The 17,408-nt window shown below is 27.8% G+C and overlaps 2 protein-coding genes across 2 annotated transcripts; both read right to left on the bottom strand.

The window, feature by feature from the left end:
- Positions 1-5,552: 5,552 nt before the first annotated feature.
- On the bottom strand, positions 5,553-7,007 carry LOC123300526 (ejaculatory bulb-specific protein 3-like). The gene is made up of 2 exons (XM_044883113.1): positions 6,785-7,007; positions 5,553-6,050 (listed from the first exon to the last, which is right to left on the bottom strand). Exons 1-2 carry the CDS (start codon positions 6,981-6,983, stop codon positions 5,866-5,868), a joined length of 384 nt encoding a protein of 127 aa, XP_044739048.1. The 5' UTR covers positions 6,984-7,007; the 3' UTR covers positions 5,553-5,865.
- A 6,082-nt stretch (positions 7,008-13,089) lies between these two features.
- Positions 13,090-13,626, bottom strand: LOC123291129 (histone H4-like). Its single transcript, XM_044871594.1, has one exon. The coding sequence runs from the start codon at positions 13,435-13,437 to the stop codon at positions 13,120-13,122; it is 318 nt and encodes a 105-aa protein (XP_044727529.1). The 5' UTR covers positions 13,438-13,626; the 3' UTR covers positions 13,090-13,119.
- Positions 13,627-17,408: the final 3,782 nt, after the last annotated feature.

Here is a 17,408-nt window from a genome sequence, read left to right as displayed (position 1 = left end):
TTGGATATTTCTCTGCGCCAACTATGAACATCATTTTGAAGCTAAATTAAAGTTTTCTCTAAAAATGGTGAACGAGATACAATTTATGGTCATTTGTTCTGATATACTTAATGAATTATGACTATTTGCGAGAGAATATAAGACGAAAACTAAAATGCGGCGGTCTTTACTTTTTAGCCCTGCGGAGCGGGTGGGTATCGCGTTAGTATAGTATAAAAAACTATATATAAACTCTCTCTTAGGGTTTGAACCAAGAACTTATCGTTATACAAAGATCCAGTCTATCTAATACGCTGTTAAAACTAGCCTCCCTTTTAATTTGAGTGATTAAAAGGATTTAGGCACATTAAGTATCCTTCTGATTCGAATAATTAATAATGAAATTTCTATTTTCATAACTTGATAAATGAAAACTTGAAAAATACAGTGAAAAGAACATAGTTCCTACTGGTTATCCACGACATCTGTCGTTGTTTTTATTTTTAGAGAATGAAAGTTTGCAACGGAATACTAAAAAACATATAAAATAAAAATAAAAGATCATGATGAAAAATACCTACAAACAACAAATATCAAACTTTCCGATTCATGAGTTTGTAGCCCCGTAGCCGCCGTAGCTGCCTATATATAATACATACATTGTTGTAATATTTATATATTGTAAAATTTTCACCCTCAAAACAGGAACTATCAATTCTTTGGGATATATTATTGTGTTTACTTTTATAGTTTTTTGGGTAAAATGTATACACATAAATTTTTGATACCAGTTTTTAAGGGTATTTTCTAATAATATATATAAACATTATATCAAATTTATTTACTAACACTTTTATTGCATATAAGAATAAAATAAAAATTGATTTCTGTCCACATATATAAGTACAGGATGCAGCTCTTTACAAATCAAATGACCAAATACATACAGAGTCATCCAAGCACACCAAAGAACATGGATTCCATCGAAGAGACATGTATCAAAATATGTGTATGTTATGGGTGCTGTTGAAATACCAAATCAGTTCTGTACGGACAGACATTGTGAACGAAAATTATTACAGTGTGGTTAAAAATAATTGAATTATTATTACATAAATTGGTTATGAATATATTTGGAAATCAAGATTGTAAATTGATTTTCTGTGAAACAATTAATGCTTTTGTGTTAAACATTAAAGTATCGCAAAGTCTATCAAAAAATTCGCCTAGTTTAGTTTCGAACCTGCGAGAGGTGGGATATTACATTATTGTGAATATTGCCAAAAGAGCTGCTGAAAAAAATTTGGAAACCTAGCACACAATGCAAACTTTTTAAAAGAAAAACCACGTTTGAAAGCTGTGTGAGATAAGGACGCAAGTAGGCAAGAACAATTATACTTGATGACGATTTGTTTTGTTATTAACTTCATGAATGTGGGTTTGGTTTTCGAAGTATCGAAAGCTAAATAATTAAAGAAGATTTCCAACTTTCGATATTTTTTTTGAAAACTAATCCAGATATCAAAAAGTTTTATTCTTACGTTTTGTCTTATTTTGTCAAGTTATAACATAACTCACCATCAAAATAGAAAAAATTATTTTTTAAAACTATATCCACACTACCGTGCTCCTTCATCCTTAATTAGTCGGGCACAACGTTTTTTTTTTTTTTTTCAATTATTTATTAAGGTTTCAGCTTTAAGAGTTAGCGTTAGAGAACTAGCTTTGGGGAAATCTATGGAATCATATCATCCATCTACCGTTTTCCCATAAAACCAATGTTAAATATGCCTACATTTGAAGTCATAATTTATTTAAATAATCGAGCAAAACCTTGTCCCCAACCTAAAATTTTCAGAATTGATTTAAACTTAGTCCAACTTCACATTAAAGAAATCAAGCCTTTTATCCAAAATTGCCCTGGCATTTGGACATCCTTAAGGCACAGACAGCTCTGCTTTTGCATCCACTTTAGTATGACCAACCGAATCATCACTGACCCATTTTTTAAACTAGGACCATGTCTATGACGATCCTTCAATCACAATAATATTACATGGACATATAGTTTAGTTTAATTAATAATAATAATTGTATAATATATTAGTTTAGATTTTGAATAATTACATCATCATCCTCAACATTCTAGTTGTGTTATGTAAATCAACTATTAAATTACATAACCTAACAATATTAAGGTGTATTAATTCTATTCTATTCTAATTATTCTAACTCCAAATGATTATAATTGATGGATCGATCATAAGCATTTTACTCATGAATCATGTTGTAATAATATTATATTGATTGAAATGCAATTAACCCATCAGCACTCGCGTTATGAGCATTTTTCTCATGCTTGATTTACAACATAAATAACTTTTATTTATCTATTTTTCTTAAATTTTATCTATTTTTATGGCACGCCATTTTACTATTTAATAGGCTAATTTTTATCGAGACAAAAATTAATTAATTTTTTTTTTCAATCAGAAATTTTATATTTTATATTTTATATTTTGTAAAATAAATCTTACTAAAAGAGAGATTGATATAAGATGAGAAAAGAGAGATGAGAATTAAAATTATGATGATAACATAATAAAAATGTATTATTATTATGTTATCATCATAATAAAAATGTATTATTATTATGATGATACATAATAATAAATCAGTTAATTTTATTTGAATTAGATTTTAAAAAAATGATTGAATTAAAATTATGTACATAATGGAAATAGAGAATTAAAATTATGTACATAATAAAAATGATTGAATTAAAATTATGTACATAATGGAAATAGAGAATTGAAATTATGTACATAATAAAAATGATTGAATTAAAATTATGTACATAATGGAAATATATGGCACGCCGTTTTACTATTTAATATGAATTAAAATTATGTACATAATAAAAATGATTGAATTAAAATTATGTACATAATGAAAATGATTATTATTATGATGATAACATAATAATAATGTATTATTATTACGATAATTTTTTTTCGGACATTAAATAGTAAAATGGCGTGCCATATATTTTCAAATTATGAATTTTATAAATTTTTTCAACCTATCTACAGTTTTAAAAAATATATAAGTTCTTTTGAAGTTGTTGTACAGGCAAAAAAATATGAACTTCGGAAATTTTCAGGCCTGTTCGTGTACTCTCGTTAGTTTCATATAAGTCGTACAGTATATTTAGAGAAACTTGTGATAGAAATATGGAGAAAGTATTAAAAATGAATTTAATTATTGAGATTATTTCTCTGTTTAAATAGTTTTGCTCTAAGACATCATTCAATAGTCATTATAAAGTCACATTTTTTAACCGACTTCAAACAAAAACGAGGAGGTTATCAATTCGGCTGTATTTTTTTTTTTTTAATGTTTGTTACCTCCAAACTTTTGACTGGGTGAACAGATTTTGATGATTCTTTATCTATTTGAAAGCTGGTGTTTCCCGTGTAGTCCCATTTCATTTTGGTTCAGTTCTGACAACGGCATCCATGAGAAAACCATAAAATCTTAAATTTGCATTAAGTATACACGACAAAAGGACAAATAACTCAATATCACGCCAACCGATTTCGTTAATTCTTTTTTTAGTGACAAATTAGTTAGTGTACTTCAGGTTCATTAAAAAACACAAAATAAAAAAACTTTTAACAAAAAGAAAACCGACTTCAAAAGAAAAACTTTTCCAAAACAAATTAATATGCACTAAAAAGTGAAAAAATGACGATAATATAATCTAGTTAAAATTATTGTTATTTTTGGAGTCGATATCAGCCAAGCTAATGTAGCAAACTGTTCTGTCAGAGATGTTATCTTTGCTGACACCGATTCCAAAAATAATAATAATTTTAACTACATTATATTATCGTTTTTTTTTTCACTTTTTAGTGCATACTAATTTGTTTTGTAAAAGTTTTTCTTTTGAAGTCGGTTTTCCTTTTGTTAAAAGTTTTTTTATTGGAATAGAAGAAATAAAACCAAATCGAAAATTTAACCATTTTTTTTTAACTTTTAGTTTCAATCCACTATTTGCAATTTTTTTGTTTGTTTAAGGCTTGTCATAATCTTTACTACCTCAAGATGTTTATTCTTGGTTTTAGTGTTCCGATAATCTAAGTTACGTTTATACACATGAACTGATCATCTTATTACTCTCTGAATATGTATTTGATATTTGGTTGTCAAAATTATCATATTTATGTCAGGGTTGTATTATTAATAGTTATTCCGAATGTATGAGAGTGCATGATGAAGTAATTACAGGTAAATAAATTTAAAAAAATGTAACTGAACGATATAAGACGGAAATATGAATAACATTTTTTCGATATCTGGTGTAATTTAAAAATATTCAAAAATTGAAAATTTTGTTTAATTAATCAGCTTTCGATATTTCGAAATCCGACGCAGATATCGAAAAAAATTAATTCTTATTTTTCGTCTACATTCATGAAGTTGTGATAAACTTCATCATCAAAGTTACGAATCAGATAAAACTAATTTAAAACTCAAAATCTACCCTGCTCGTACATCCATTATATGGATGTAGTCACTTGGTTTTTTTCTATTTTATTAACCGACTTCAAACAAAAACGGAGGAGGTTATCAATTCGAATGTATTTTTTTTTTGGTTACCTCAGAACTTTTGACTGGGTGAACCGATTTTGATGATTCTTTATCTGTTTGAAAGCTGGTGCTTCCCGTTTGGTCCCATTTCATTTTGGTCTATTTTTGACAACGGCATCCATGAGAAAATCATAAAAGTCTTGAATTTGCATTAAGTATGCACGACAAGAGGACGAATAACTCAATATCACTTCGAAGATTCTCTTTTTAGTGAAAAATTAGTTAGTGTACTTCAGATTTACTAAAAATCACAAAATAAAAAAAACTTTTAACAAAAAGAAAACCGACTTCAAAAGAAAAATTTTTCCAAAACAAATTAAAATGCACTGAAAAGTAAACAAATAATGATAATATAATGGAGTTAAAATTATTGTTATTTTTGGAGTTGGTGGCAGCCAAGGAAACAACTCTGACAGAACGAAAGAATGTTTTACATATTCACTTTCAAGCCGCGAAAAAATAGCAAACATCAGAAATTACCAATAACCAATTAGTGGTAATTTTCGATGTGCTGTGAAAAAAATAACCAATTCCACTATTTAATGCCTTGCTTAGTAATTACACCACAGTCGTTACTAAGTCGAATTTAATTTATTACAAAACTGACCCGAGATTTTTTTTTACCAATATGTTGCGTTTCAGATGTTATCGTACTAAGATGTTTGCATTGAGATCTTTTTGGGTGAAATATCGACGGTCTTATGGTGAAATTTTTTTAAAATTATATTCACCTAGTTCACCTAATCGACTGTTAAATATTAGGTTCATTTCATAATCCCTTGGTTCATTGAAAAATAATATAAAAATTTTAATTTAAAACATTTATTTAATGAAAACAATTAAATTTTGTAACAAGAAGATATAAAACAAAATTTTTCATAATATAACTGCATTTTATATGCACATGTATATTTTATTAGCTAAAAAGACCCCCCCCCCCCCCCACATGATGCTCGATCAAAACTGACCTGCCAAAAATTACCGTATTATATATAATCTAATAATAATAATCCGAACAAAACTAACCAAAGAAAATAATTTACCCCCAACCAAAATAACACATGACAAGGACATACAATGTAAACCGACATATTTTATCGAATTTGTAAGGTTTCATTTTTCCAGTTAGGAAAACCGTTTTCTCAGTTTTTTTTTGTCATGGGTTAATGTTTTTTTGAATTATTTTCCCTGGTTTTTATACGTCTCGGATTATGGATGCTGCCGTCATATACCCTAATAACCCCCGGACGCTCCATATTTCTTTTGATATTCTCCAGTTGAATCATATTTTTCTAATAATGGTTTGTAGCAATCTTCCAAATGATGTTCTTCTAAATTTTTCATCACTTTTTCTGCTACTTCTTTCTGTTTAGATGAACATTTTGCACATCCAGTTTCTATAGCCTCAGGTAAATGACCTAAGAAAAATACAATACCGAAATTTATAAACGAAAAAAAGTGTTAGTTACCACGAAATATGTTCTGAACATAGTAATTTTTCTTGGTTCAAGAAAATTGTTAAGCAATCAAGTAACTTAGTTTTTTGATTTAAGTATTGAGATCTTCCAGTCATATTTACTTCAACCCTGTAATTTTTTATTACTGTAGGTATAAGAGAGTGCTGTAATTGTACCATGGATTACCAAACTATACCCACATCCACATTCCTGATTATACCAGGAACCACAATATTTAATTTTTACAGATCACACTCCAAGAAATACCAGAGAAAGTGATTAAGTGAAATATGATTTAAAATACAAAACACAAGTAAAATGACTACTTAAAAACTAAAGCACACGGACAAGCGTTCTCTTGATAGCTTGCTCTTTCTAAAGTACTTTTTTTTGGACTCAAGATCTTATATTGCCATAAAGATGGTGCCCATTATTAGAAAAATCACTAATGACGTAAAGCATTCAATATGGCAGTCATAGGCGGGATTAGTCTGTGGAATAACTAAATCATGAAAATATTGGACTATTTTTAGTAGCCCACTCTTTACATACAACCCAAGCTACAGTTCATTCATATATTTGAACAGTATTGTTATAAATTATTATGGTTTCTTAACATAGCTCTATTGGTAGCTGTAACTCATTTTAAGCCTGTTATCATAATTCTGCTTTAATATATAAAATAACGCACTTACTTTTCAATTCTTCCATTTCTGGCGTACAAGCTCCTTTATCCAAAAGACAATTACAATTATTTTTCAATAAAATTGGATTATTCAAATATTCATCAATATTGATGTTGTCGAACTTGGTCGTATATCCATCGGGTTTTGGTGATGCCAAAACATTTGTAGCTAAAACTACAAATGCAAAAACTATTGTTACGAATTTCATTTTTGAATTGATGATGATTAATCGAATGAGATTTTGATACTGAAGGTGCTACTTGTGCCAAATATTTATATATTGAGATAAACATTGCATGTTTAATTTTTTTCAAGATTTTTTGTTTGTCTGCTTAATCGTATATTTTGCAATCACGATTTTCTTGAATATCCGACGCATGGACAAAAAAAATTTCAAAGCTCTAGCTTCATCAGAGTTGCAATTTGAGATTACAAAAAAAAATCTTCTAATTGAGTAAGGCATTTTCCTTGAGAGAACAAACTAATAATTCGACCTATTGACGTAATTTAACGTATGGTTGATTCTGGTCAATTCGTTTGTGGCATCGTGAGTCCCCAAACTGAATTAACGATTTTTTCTTTTGAACTGATTTAACGATTTTTTCCCATGTATTAAGAAAATCTGCTCAGGCGTTTGAAGATCATCACATCTTTTCTAGTTGTTATTGGGTACGGAACGCAAATCTCGAAACCTACCTACCTTAGAACACTCTCGATTAAATCAAAATCGATCCATCCGTTAAGGAGCTACGATGCAACTAAATCAGACTTGATCGATTTGTTTGTGACATCGTAGCTTCTAAATCTATAAACCGATTTTGATTTATTTTTTGTTTGTTTGAAAGATAGTTTCATCGATAATGTTCTTATAACTTTGCTTCAAGAAAATCAGCTCAGCTGCTAGAAGGTCAGCATCTCATTTCTAGTTATTGTCGGGTAAGGAACTCCAAACTCAATCTTGAATCATAACTAAGAACACTATCGATTCGATAAGCTTTCAAACAAACAAAAATCAAAATCGGTTCATTCGTTTTGAAGCAACGACGACACAGACAGACACAAAGATACGTGAAAAATATTACACAAATGTATGATAAATTCTTTTTAAAAATTTTTTCACAAAAATGTAAAGGCATCGAAGTATCAGATACAACACAAAATTTTTTATTTAAATTTTGTAATTAAAAGTGTTTAATGGGAGAAAATAATTATTTTTAACATACATAGATATTTTTTCATATAACTGTGATTGTAACGTTGATTGCTCAACAAGTTTCCTGGAGAAATGACAAAAAATATTTAATTAGTAGAATGATTTTTCAAAAACTTTTTGGTGTGATTCCAGCGTATACATTCATTTACTTTGAAGAACATCGCTATGCATTTTTTGTTTGATAATTTTTGGAATTTTAAACCAAAAATTATTTTGATTATTCATATATTGTTACATATTTTTGCATTTCTGTACATTTAAAATCAACCTTGTAATTAAAAAGAAACTGTTATTTTATTAAACAGAAAAAATTTGACATTAAATTTTTTTAATAATCTCCAGACTTAACTTTTTTGCATATTGCATAAACTAAGAAATTATATTTTCTTATCGCTCTATGAAAAAGAAGATAATAAAAATTAGGTTCGATTGAAGGATTAAGGGCCTCTTTCGGCAGTGTCAACATTAACTAAAAAGGTCCAATGTGTTATTTTAATGATGATGAAAAAAGAACCTTTGTGTGCAAGCATTTTCATTGTGTGCAAGCATTAAAACTTAAATACGTTAAAATCACAATGGGCTTACGATTTTGAGAAAAAAAATAAAAATTTACATCAGAAATAATTGTTTCAAAAGTATAAATATGACTTAAATATGATCATTTACTTAATTATGGTGTTTTAATATCACTAGCAATCGGGTTTATGTAATTATTTAAGAAATAAATATCCATCTTTGGCCTTCGTCCGTTTTGGTGATTTTTTTTCTTGTGAATTTTTTTCTTTTTAATTAAAATATTAACAAAATTCTTCGTCAAATTTTTTTTTTAATATGCTATTCCACTATTTTTGAAAAAGTACTTCAAAATGTTGATTTTGCTAATAAAAAACCACCAAAAATTTATTTCGGAAAAATACACACACTTGCCAAAAACTTAAATTTTAAACCTTTTTTAAACTGTCAAAAACGCGGGCATCCAATTTGATGACGTAATATGGGTATCACTATACGAAAAAACACAAATAATTTTGACAGATATATTCATAGACATCTGGTTATAATATAAATATAAATACTTATCTATGTATATATTATACCCAACTGTCTACACTGAATTAACTGATGGTCTATGACTCATACCGCTATGACATCACAGCAGAGCTTACCCGCGTTTTAGGTCACGTTATATACAGTTTAAAAATTACGATTTTTAATTTTAATATTTTAAAAGAAAAAAAGTGCTTTTATGACTCGAAATCAGAATATTTAAGTATATTTTTACATAAATTTTAACTTTTTTCAAATTTTATGATTTATTTTTGACTAACGATAATACCCTATTTTAACTTAACGTTATTTGAATTATAAAAGTAGAAGTTCTTAACTTTTTAATCTGTAGAAGATGGAACAAACAATATTATAGAAAAGGAATACTTTCTTTCAACATTTGAAGAATTTTATTGTTATCTGAATGCTAGATCAACCTTAAGGATGTATGAGCATGACAACAATGTTTGATTTAAAGGCTCAAAATTTGTTTGTAGGTAGTCTATTACTCAAAGAATATGTGGTTAAAATTTCAGCTTAGATATCCGTGCAAATTTTTAAGAAAAAAGTCATTAAAAATCGATATAAAATACATTGGCTCTTATGGAGGAATCTCAAAAAACGACATATTTTGGAAGTTTTTGATAATTTTCATTTGGAATGAATGAAAACAAATTTTAAAAAAACTTTTTAATAGAAAGCAATGAATTTGAAAAGAAAAAAACTAAGTGTCACCGTCCATATAAGGGATGTAAGAGCAGGGTAGATTAAGGGTTGAAATTATTTTATCTTACTTTCAACTTTGATGATGAATTTTGTTATAACTTCATGAATGTAGACGAAAAATAAGAATAAAATTTTTCGATATGTGTCTTGGTTTTCGAAATATCGAAAGCTAAATAATTAAACAAAATTTTCGATATTTTGAAAATTAAGCCAGATATCGAAAAATTTTATTCTTACTTTTCGTCTTATATCGTCAAGTAATAATATAAATTTATCATCAAAATTGAAAATATCTATTTTTAAATTTGTGCCCCCACTACCATGCTCATACATCCTTAAACTGCAACAATGACTCATTAACTTACGGTATTTAATTTAAGACTGTATATGACCTAATTCTAAGAATGATTCACAATATTCTATGACGTTTACAGGTATTTAATTAAATAGTTAAGTAATACGTTACTGTTCTCAACAACATATTATTATAATATGCTAATATAACATTATCAAAGCATATAACATTGGTTGGTGTTGTCTATATGTATATAATATAACATACATGTTATAACTGTATAAGGTACCTCTAACCATATCAAACTATGTATGTTTACTGAAATTATTACGAAAATTTAATCAACCTACAAATTAATGTTGTATCTCTAAGTCAGGTATAAAGGGGTTGGAGTACGTGAAAATGGGGAATTTTTTTAGATAAGAAGGCTATGTCTATTTCTATAATGCTGGGAAAACTATTCGACGCATTTTCTACACTTGATTTCAAACATAAATAATTGTTTTTTTTTAAATGGTATATGAAGTTGAAACTTTTTCTATATCTTCATATAATTTTATCAATTTTTGAATTATGAATTTATCTACAGTTTTTAAAATAGTATTTTTGACCCAGTCTTTTAGAAATTGTGAGAAATTTCATCACGAGAGAAAATGTGTAAGCAAAAAAATTTAAACTTCGTAATTTTTCGTGCTTGTTCGTGTTTCATTCAATTCAAACTCAGTAAATTAATAAAGAACAGGGGATATAATTACGGTGACATTAGTTGGATTATTTCTCTGCTTTAATATTATTTTTAATTAGCCAGTGCATCAAACAATTAATTTATATAAAATTATGCAAAGAGTATGTTTACAAAGTTAAAGAATAATAAATCTATGTAACGCGACTAAAACTGACGGACTAAACAAAATTAATATGAAAAGAAGTGCAAACAAACAATTGACTGAGTTAATTGTTGAAATACCCTGTATAGAAAATGTTTAATATTAGTGTTTACATTGTTTCTTTATAAATGAGAAGAGTTTAAAAAACCAACACAATTATGGCAGCCTTTCGACTGCCGTTTAATTAGTTTTCGAAAAATTTCTTTTTGTTTTATAGTTTTGGAGAAAACGGACACTAAAGTTTTGTCCAAATTTGCGCCCTCACGGATAAACAGTGACTTTTACGAAATAACATTACAAGTTGTTAATTTTTTTTATAAGAAACATTTTTTACATATAAATTTTTGTTCTATCTCTAACGGTTTAAAAGATGAGTCCTATGGACCCAAGACTAAATTGGCCTGTGTTGCTCATTTATGAACTTTGACTCAACTTTTTTACGTACTGAGCATCGCTTTAAAAATTTCAGCTTGATATTTCATTTCGTTTTTGAGTTATCGTGTCCACTGACAGGACAGAAAGTGGACTTATTAGGTGATTTTATGAACACCTATACCAGAAATTTGTTCGTAGCATCAATATTTTTAAGCGTAACAAACTTGGGACTAAACTTAGTATACCTTGATATATATTACATCTATAGATGATATAATTTTGAAAAAAAAATTTTTAACTGAAACAAATCTTGAAATTTTCAACAATTTTGACTTGATACCTTTCAACCTAACATCAAAGAATTATAATTATATAAACGTAAATGCATTTAAACTTAATTATATATAATACAAATTTATATACATAACAATATTATTAGATACATAAAATTATTCAACCACTAATTGGTATCTACATACGTGGGTAGATGGGTAATCCTTACTCACTATCTAACTTCTAAGATGATACTTACCTACTAAAACTTGTAAGATGAACATTTTGTTAAATACACTGCAGGGTATTTATATAAACAAAACAAAATATAACACATATGACGTTTATTTATAAGGGTATGTATAAGAGAAGAAATCTGGTAACTAATCGAAGGACAAGAATATGTGGATAATCTTATGTGCATCTTAAAATCAAATAAATTAACAGGTCCGTAACTAGACCGTGTCACAGGAAGCCCCTGCCATCGGCGCAACAGAAATCGAGGCGCAAAACAAAACGTATGTTTTGTACGTAAACCAAAAAAGTTATTAACGAATCATGTAAAAGGCGCTAATTAAGTTACAATATTATAAATATTATTTGTAGAAAAAAAATACTATAGAGAATTCTCCGAACTCCGAAATAACTTTAGTAGGATTACATACTTGGTTTATCAAAATTGCATAAAATTTGGATGGGATAGAGCAAAATCAATTAATTTTTTTGATTTTGATGACATCATAAAGTAAAAAAATTCAATTTTTTTGATAGCACAAGCAAATTTGATCCGATCTTACTGGAATTTTTTTTCAAACCCACTAATTTTGGGCCATTCTTTTCAGCTGTGATGTCAGTTTTTCGCTAGCTTTCACTTATTTGCTTAATTGCGGGACCAAGACACAACATTCTTGAGATCTATTAGAGCTAAGTTAATTTTGATCACAAATTTGAAAAGTATGGCTCAAATTTAGTAGGATTACATACTTGGTTTATCGAAATTCGATAAAAATTGGGTGTGATAGAGCAAAATTAATTTTTTCGGATTTTGATGACGTCATAAAGATAAAAAATTCAATTTTTTTGATAACACAGGCAAATTTGATCCGATCTTACTGGAATTTTTTTTTGAAACCCACTAATTTTGGGCCATTCTTTTCAGCTGTGATGTCAGTTTTTCGCTACCTATCCCTTGTTTGCATAATTCGGGGACAAGGACACTCACCACATTCTAGAAAACTATTAGAGCTAGGTTAATTTTGATCTTAAATTTGAAAATTATGACCCAAATTTAGTAGAATTACTTACTTGGTTTATCAAAACTGGCCCAAATTTGGATGTGATAGAACATAATAAAATTTTACATTATCAACCAATCTTATCGAAATATTTTCTTTGTAATTCACAGAGCAGGTTATGAAAAAAACTTATTGAATTTAAAAAATATGTTTATTGTATATTTTTACTTACATTTTTTAGTATAAAATCTCTTTAACAGAAATAAAAATTAACTATTGTTTAATTAGGTAAATTACACTCTACCAAAACCGTACAATATAAAACCTTGCCGTTTTAATGCATGTACAACATCCATATCAGTAACTGTTTTACGTTTTCCGTGTTCAGTGTACTTAACAGCATCTCCAATAACATTTTCAAGGAAGACTTTCATTAAACCACGAGTTTCTTCATAAACTAAACCAGAGATACGTTTTATTCCAGCTCGTCGTGCTAAACGACGAATCGCAGGTTTTCTTATACCCTGGATAGGATCTCGTAAAACTCTTCTTTGTCGTTGTACTACTCTCCTGTTTCCATTAGCCTGTTCACCTTGCCCTCTACCAGTCATGTTTATAAATTTTTAACAAACTTTAACAATACTTTAACAAACGGCTTCACTGATTCTCTAAATTAACTATTTTAACTGAATCAGGTGAGATTTGTTTGTTTGAAGTGATAAAAATCCGAACCAAAAAAAAAAAAAACAGTATATCATTTGTAAATTTAAAAAAAGAGTAAAAGCTGTTTGATCTTTAAAATCCCGAGCACAGTTTAAAAAAATTAGACAATTAGTGTTTTTGGGTTCATAATATAAATAATAAATGAATATATAAAGTGTACGAAATGTCACTGGATGTTAAAAATGCATTTTCATAGCTACCAAAATAAATTTTCATAGCAACTAAGACTTTCATTTCATAATTAAATTATTAACCCCCGACTAAAATAGAGGCGTTCTATGCATAACGTGTCTGTGTGTCTGTTTGTGGCTTTGTGGCTCCTAAGCGAATGAACTGATTTTGAATTTTTGTTTGTTTGAAAGTTATCTTGATCGAGAATGTTCTTAACTATGTTTGAAGTGAGAGTTTGGAGTTTCATACCCGAAAAAACTAGAAAAGAGGCAATGATCTTCAAACGGCTGGGTAGATTTTCTTGAAACTGCTAAAGATACTTTTGTTCAAATTCAAAACCGGTTCCTCTCCAACAAAAATCAAAATCGGTTCATCCGTTTGAGACCTACGATGCCACAAACAAATCGATAAGACGTGATTTTATGTCCGGAGTTTCTTTAAATTTTTAAATTAGTATTATTTCCTCTCATCCGGGAGGAAAGTGTCAACTTTTGTTCCACTGTGCTAAATGAAGTTGCCGATTCTCGCCTCCGTTGAGCAGAATCATATACACACTATGGGAGCAAGTAAAAAAGGTCTCAGATCTCAAGTTAAGTCGAGTATGACTGAGACATTCTGTTTGTTTTGCTCCGTAGATGATACTATGATACTATTTATTATTAGAATAACAAAAATACGACTTTTCCCCCTTGTATAGCCTATGGAAGGTATATACAACCAGGGCAAGAGGGTGAAGAAATGGAGAGTATATATTGGAAATTAATAAAAATGCATCGATGTTCGTTAATTTTGAAATGAAGTTAATTAATTTAGATAAAACTATTTACAATATTGCATTCTTGAATTGCCTGATAGGTTATATTAGAAATGAAAGCATGATATCTTATAATTATTAATGCATACAAATACAAATATATATTTAACTAATAAATAATATACAGGTCATTCAAAAATATGCTAACAAACTTTGGTTCTTTATATCAAAACAATCAAACAAGTTTATTTGAACATATAGTCGAAAACTTTTGATTTTGGGGATATATACGACATACATTGATATTTTTCATAAAAAAATGTGATAATTGTAAGAAAATTATTTTTGTTTTGAAAATCCTTACGCGATCATAAACTTTTCAGAAAGTTGTTTCAGAACTTTGAATTTCTCAAAAATAAAGAGTAATTTGACCAAATGTATTTATAACATATTTATTCTTATTTTTAACTTCCCTGATGACACAAATATATTGTTTTTTATTTTTTGCATCTGGCCTAGTAAATCATTTTTATAAAAAAAATTCAAAATTTTTTAATAATTATGACAAATAACTATTGTTTTCTAATTTTTGACAGTTCAAAACGTACCTAACCGTTTTATTTATGAAATGTTTTGACAAATATTTAGAAAAAAAGTTTTAATAAAATATTTAGAAAAAAAAAACAATTTTGTTTCCTTGGAAAGAAAAACTAACAAACATTGGCAAATTTTTTTGCTATTGGCAAGTGTTTTGATGTTGTTGTGAACATGTTGTGCTGGAGTATCGTATAAATTACCCTGACTGAAGTTTTTCGAAGTAAGTTTTTTAAATCACCTATATATAATACTTGATTATTTTATATTGTGAATAACAATTGTTTGTAATTGTTCATTATAATTAACAAATAGAAGTCATGATTCTATGGAAAATTATTACCTCAATATTATATTCCATTGTCAAACGTTAATTACATGCTGTATTCGTTGTGTGCGTAGTCATGGTGGGGATAATAAAATCGATGCCAGCGCTTTAAGTGAAAAATTTTGGAGATAAAGTGGGCTGTTATGACTAATTTGCAATTATTTACATGTTAATGATATAGAAACTGTCAAATTAAAATGATTGAAAAACACTAATTAATTAAACTTAATGCATTAAAAATTGTGAAAATAAGAAATCAAATTGTACAAATATTATTTTTCAAATGTTAATTATCGTAATTATTTATTTAAATTTGTGAAACAAGAATATTAAATTTTAAATGTAAGTTTTCAATGCAATCCACACAATTATATATGCATCCATTAATTCTATAATTAAAGTAGTGTATCGTTGTCATGGAAACGAAATTCACGCTCGGAGCGAATAGACAGATTGTGGTTTGAATTTCTGCATTGAATTTTAATTGATTTGCTTCTGTTGCACTGCTAAATATCTACAAAATAGTTATAAGAAAGATAGAGGAAAGAAGCTTATATCGGTGCTGAAATTGTACAGGCCTCTTTTCTAATAACCGATTGTCTATATGTAAATTTAACAATAAATTTATAAAATAAGTCGGGGTAAAGGTTCAGTTTTAGCACTTTTTCTTATAAAACATCCTAGAACATCAGGAAAAAAAAACATTTTCAAGCATTTTTCATGTAGATTATGAATCCGTATGCGACGATACCGAAAAACTTATAGTTTTTCTTTAATTTAGGAAAATATATTCAATTTTCCTGGTTAATATTTTCAAGGCTAAAATTGAATAAATATATTATATTAATTAAAAAGACGTCGTTATTTACTGTAATTATTATTGAATATATTAAAAAAATACAAAAATTATGAAAATTTGTTCAATATAATATTGTTATTTGTTGTTTAAATATGCAATTATTAAAAATACAATATGGCGTATATGTCAAAAAATCTGTTTTATAAGAAAAAGTGCTAAAACTGAACCTTTACCTTTTGATGGTTTTTTTAAATTTTCGTGTATTTATTGGCACCCAGTTTCTTAAATGGTACCAATACATTGTTGGTGAAAGTATACATTTAAATTTTCTATAAAGACCATTTTTGATCAAACGCACAAAAAGAATAAAAAAGAATAAGTTGGATTTTATAGATCAATGAGTACCTTATGTTTAATACCAGGGCACCAAAAATTTGAAGAAATTTTCCAAGTAATGCCACTAAAATCAAATGTGTCCAATGGAGTGCTGAAATGTTCTATTATTAAGTAAAACAGACCAAATTAATTAATAATAAGTAATCAAATTGTATACACATATGCAACAATTTCCTTATTTAGAGTCTAGAATATAGACTATACAACAAACTAGTTAGTTTAGTACTAGACTTACATTGTATATAATATAATATGCAAGGAATATATAACATTTATACAATAAGTAATTGTATGAACATTTACACTTCTATTACAATAGCAACGCAACGTTGCATATGTTATATATTATATACTTACATAATATAAATATATATTCGATCTATACAACATTATTTATTCAATGAATCAATACTTACTATTACAGTTCACCTTCTAATACTTGCATTGGTAGTATGTTAACACAATATACATGTATTGAGTTTAAATTTCAAACAAGCATTTCTACAAATATAATATGTTAACGTATATTGAATTAAGTATTAACATATATATGTATATTTATGCATATAAGATGGTAGGCATTTAGTGAAATTAAGAAAATTGACTATCAGACCAGTTGGAACTATTGGAACTATGTTCCTTAAGGAAGTTCCCTCACCAGTAATAGAAAAAAATAAATTAGTAGAAAATGATCCAAATTTTTAGTATGTTGTAGTTAACGATACATATTATTAAATCAAAAAAAAATTTGGGTATCTTATCGATCAATTAAGAGAGTAATTAATTAATTAAAAATACACTAAATAACAATCATATC

This window comes from Chrysoperla carnea, chromosome 1, assembly GCF_905475395.1.
Source record: "Chrysoperla carnea chromosome 1, inChrCarn1.1, whole genome shotgun sequence".
Classification (NCBI taxonomy): Eukaryota; Metazoa; Arthropoda; class Insecta; order Neuroptera; family Chrysopidae; genus Chrysoperla; species Chrysoperla carnea.
The sequence above is the reverse complement of the archived record's forward strand: the minus strand, read 5'-3'. Positions and strand labels throughout refer to the sequence as shown.

Bases quoted from the DNA above. Each gene is read 5' to 3' on its own strand.
- LOC123291129 (XM_044871594.1), bottom strand. From the start codon at position 13,437: ATGACTGGTAGAGGGCAAGGTGAACAGGCTAATGGAAACAGGAGAGTA.
- LOC123300526 (XM_044883113.1), bottom strand. From the start codon at position 6,983: ATGAAATTCGTAACAATAGTTTTTGCATTTGTAGTTTTAGCTACAAAT. The intron at 6,051-6,784 runs GTAAGTGCGTTA...TATTTTTCTTAG, and splicing joins AGAAATGGAAGAATTGAAAA to GTCATTTACCTGAGGCTATA.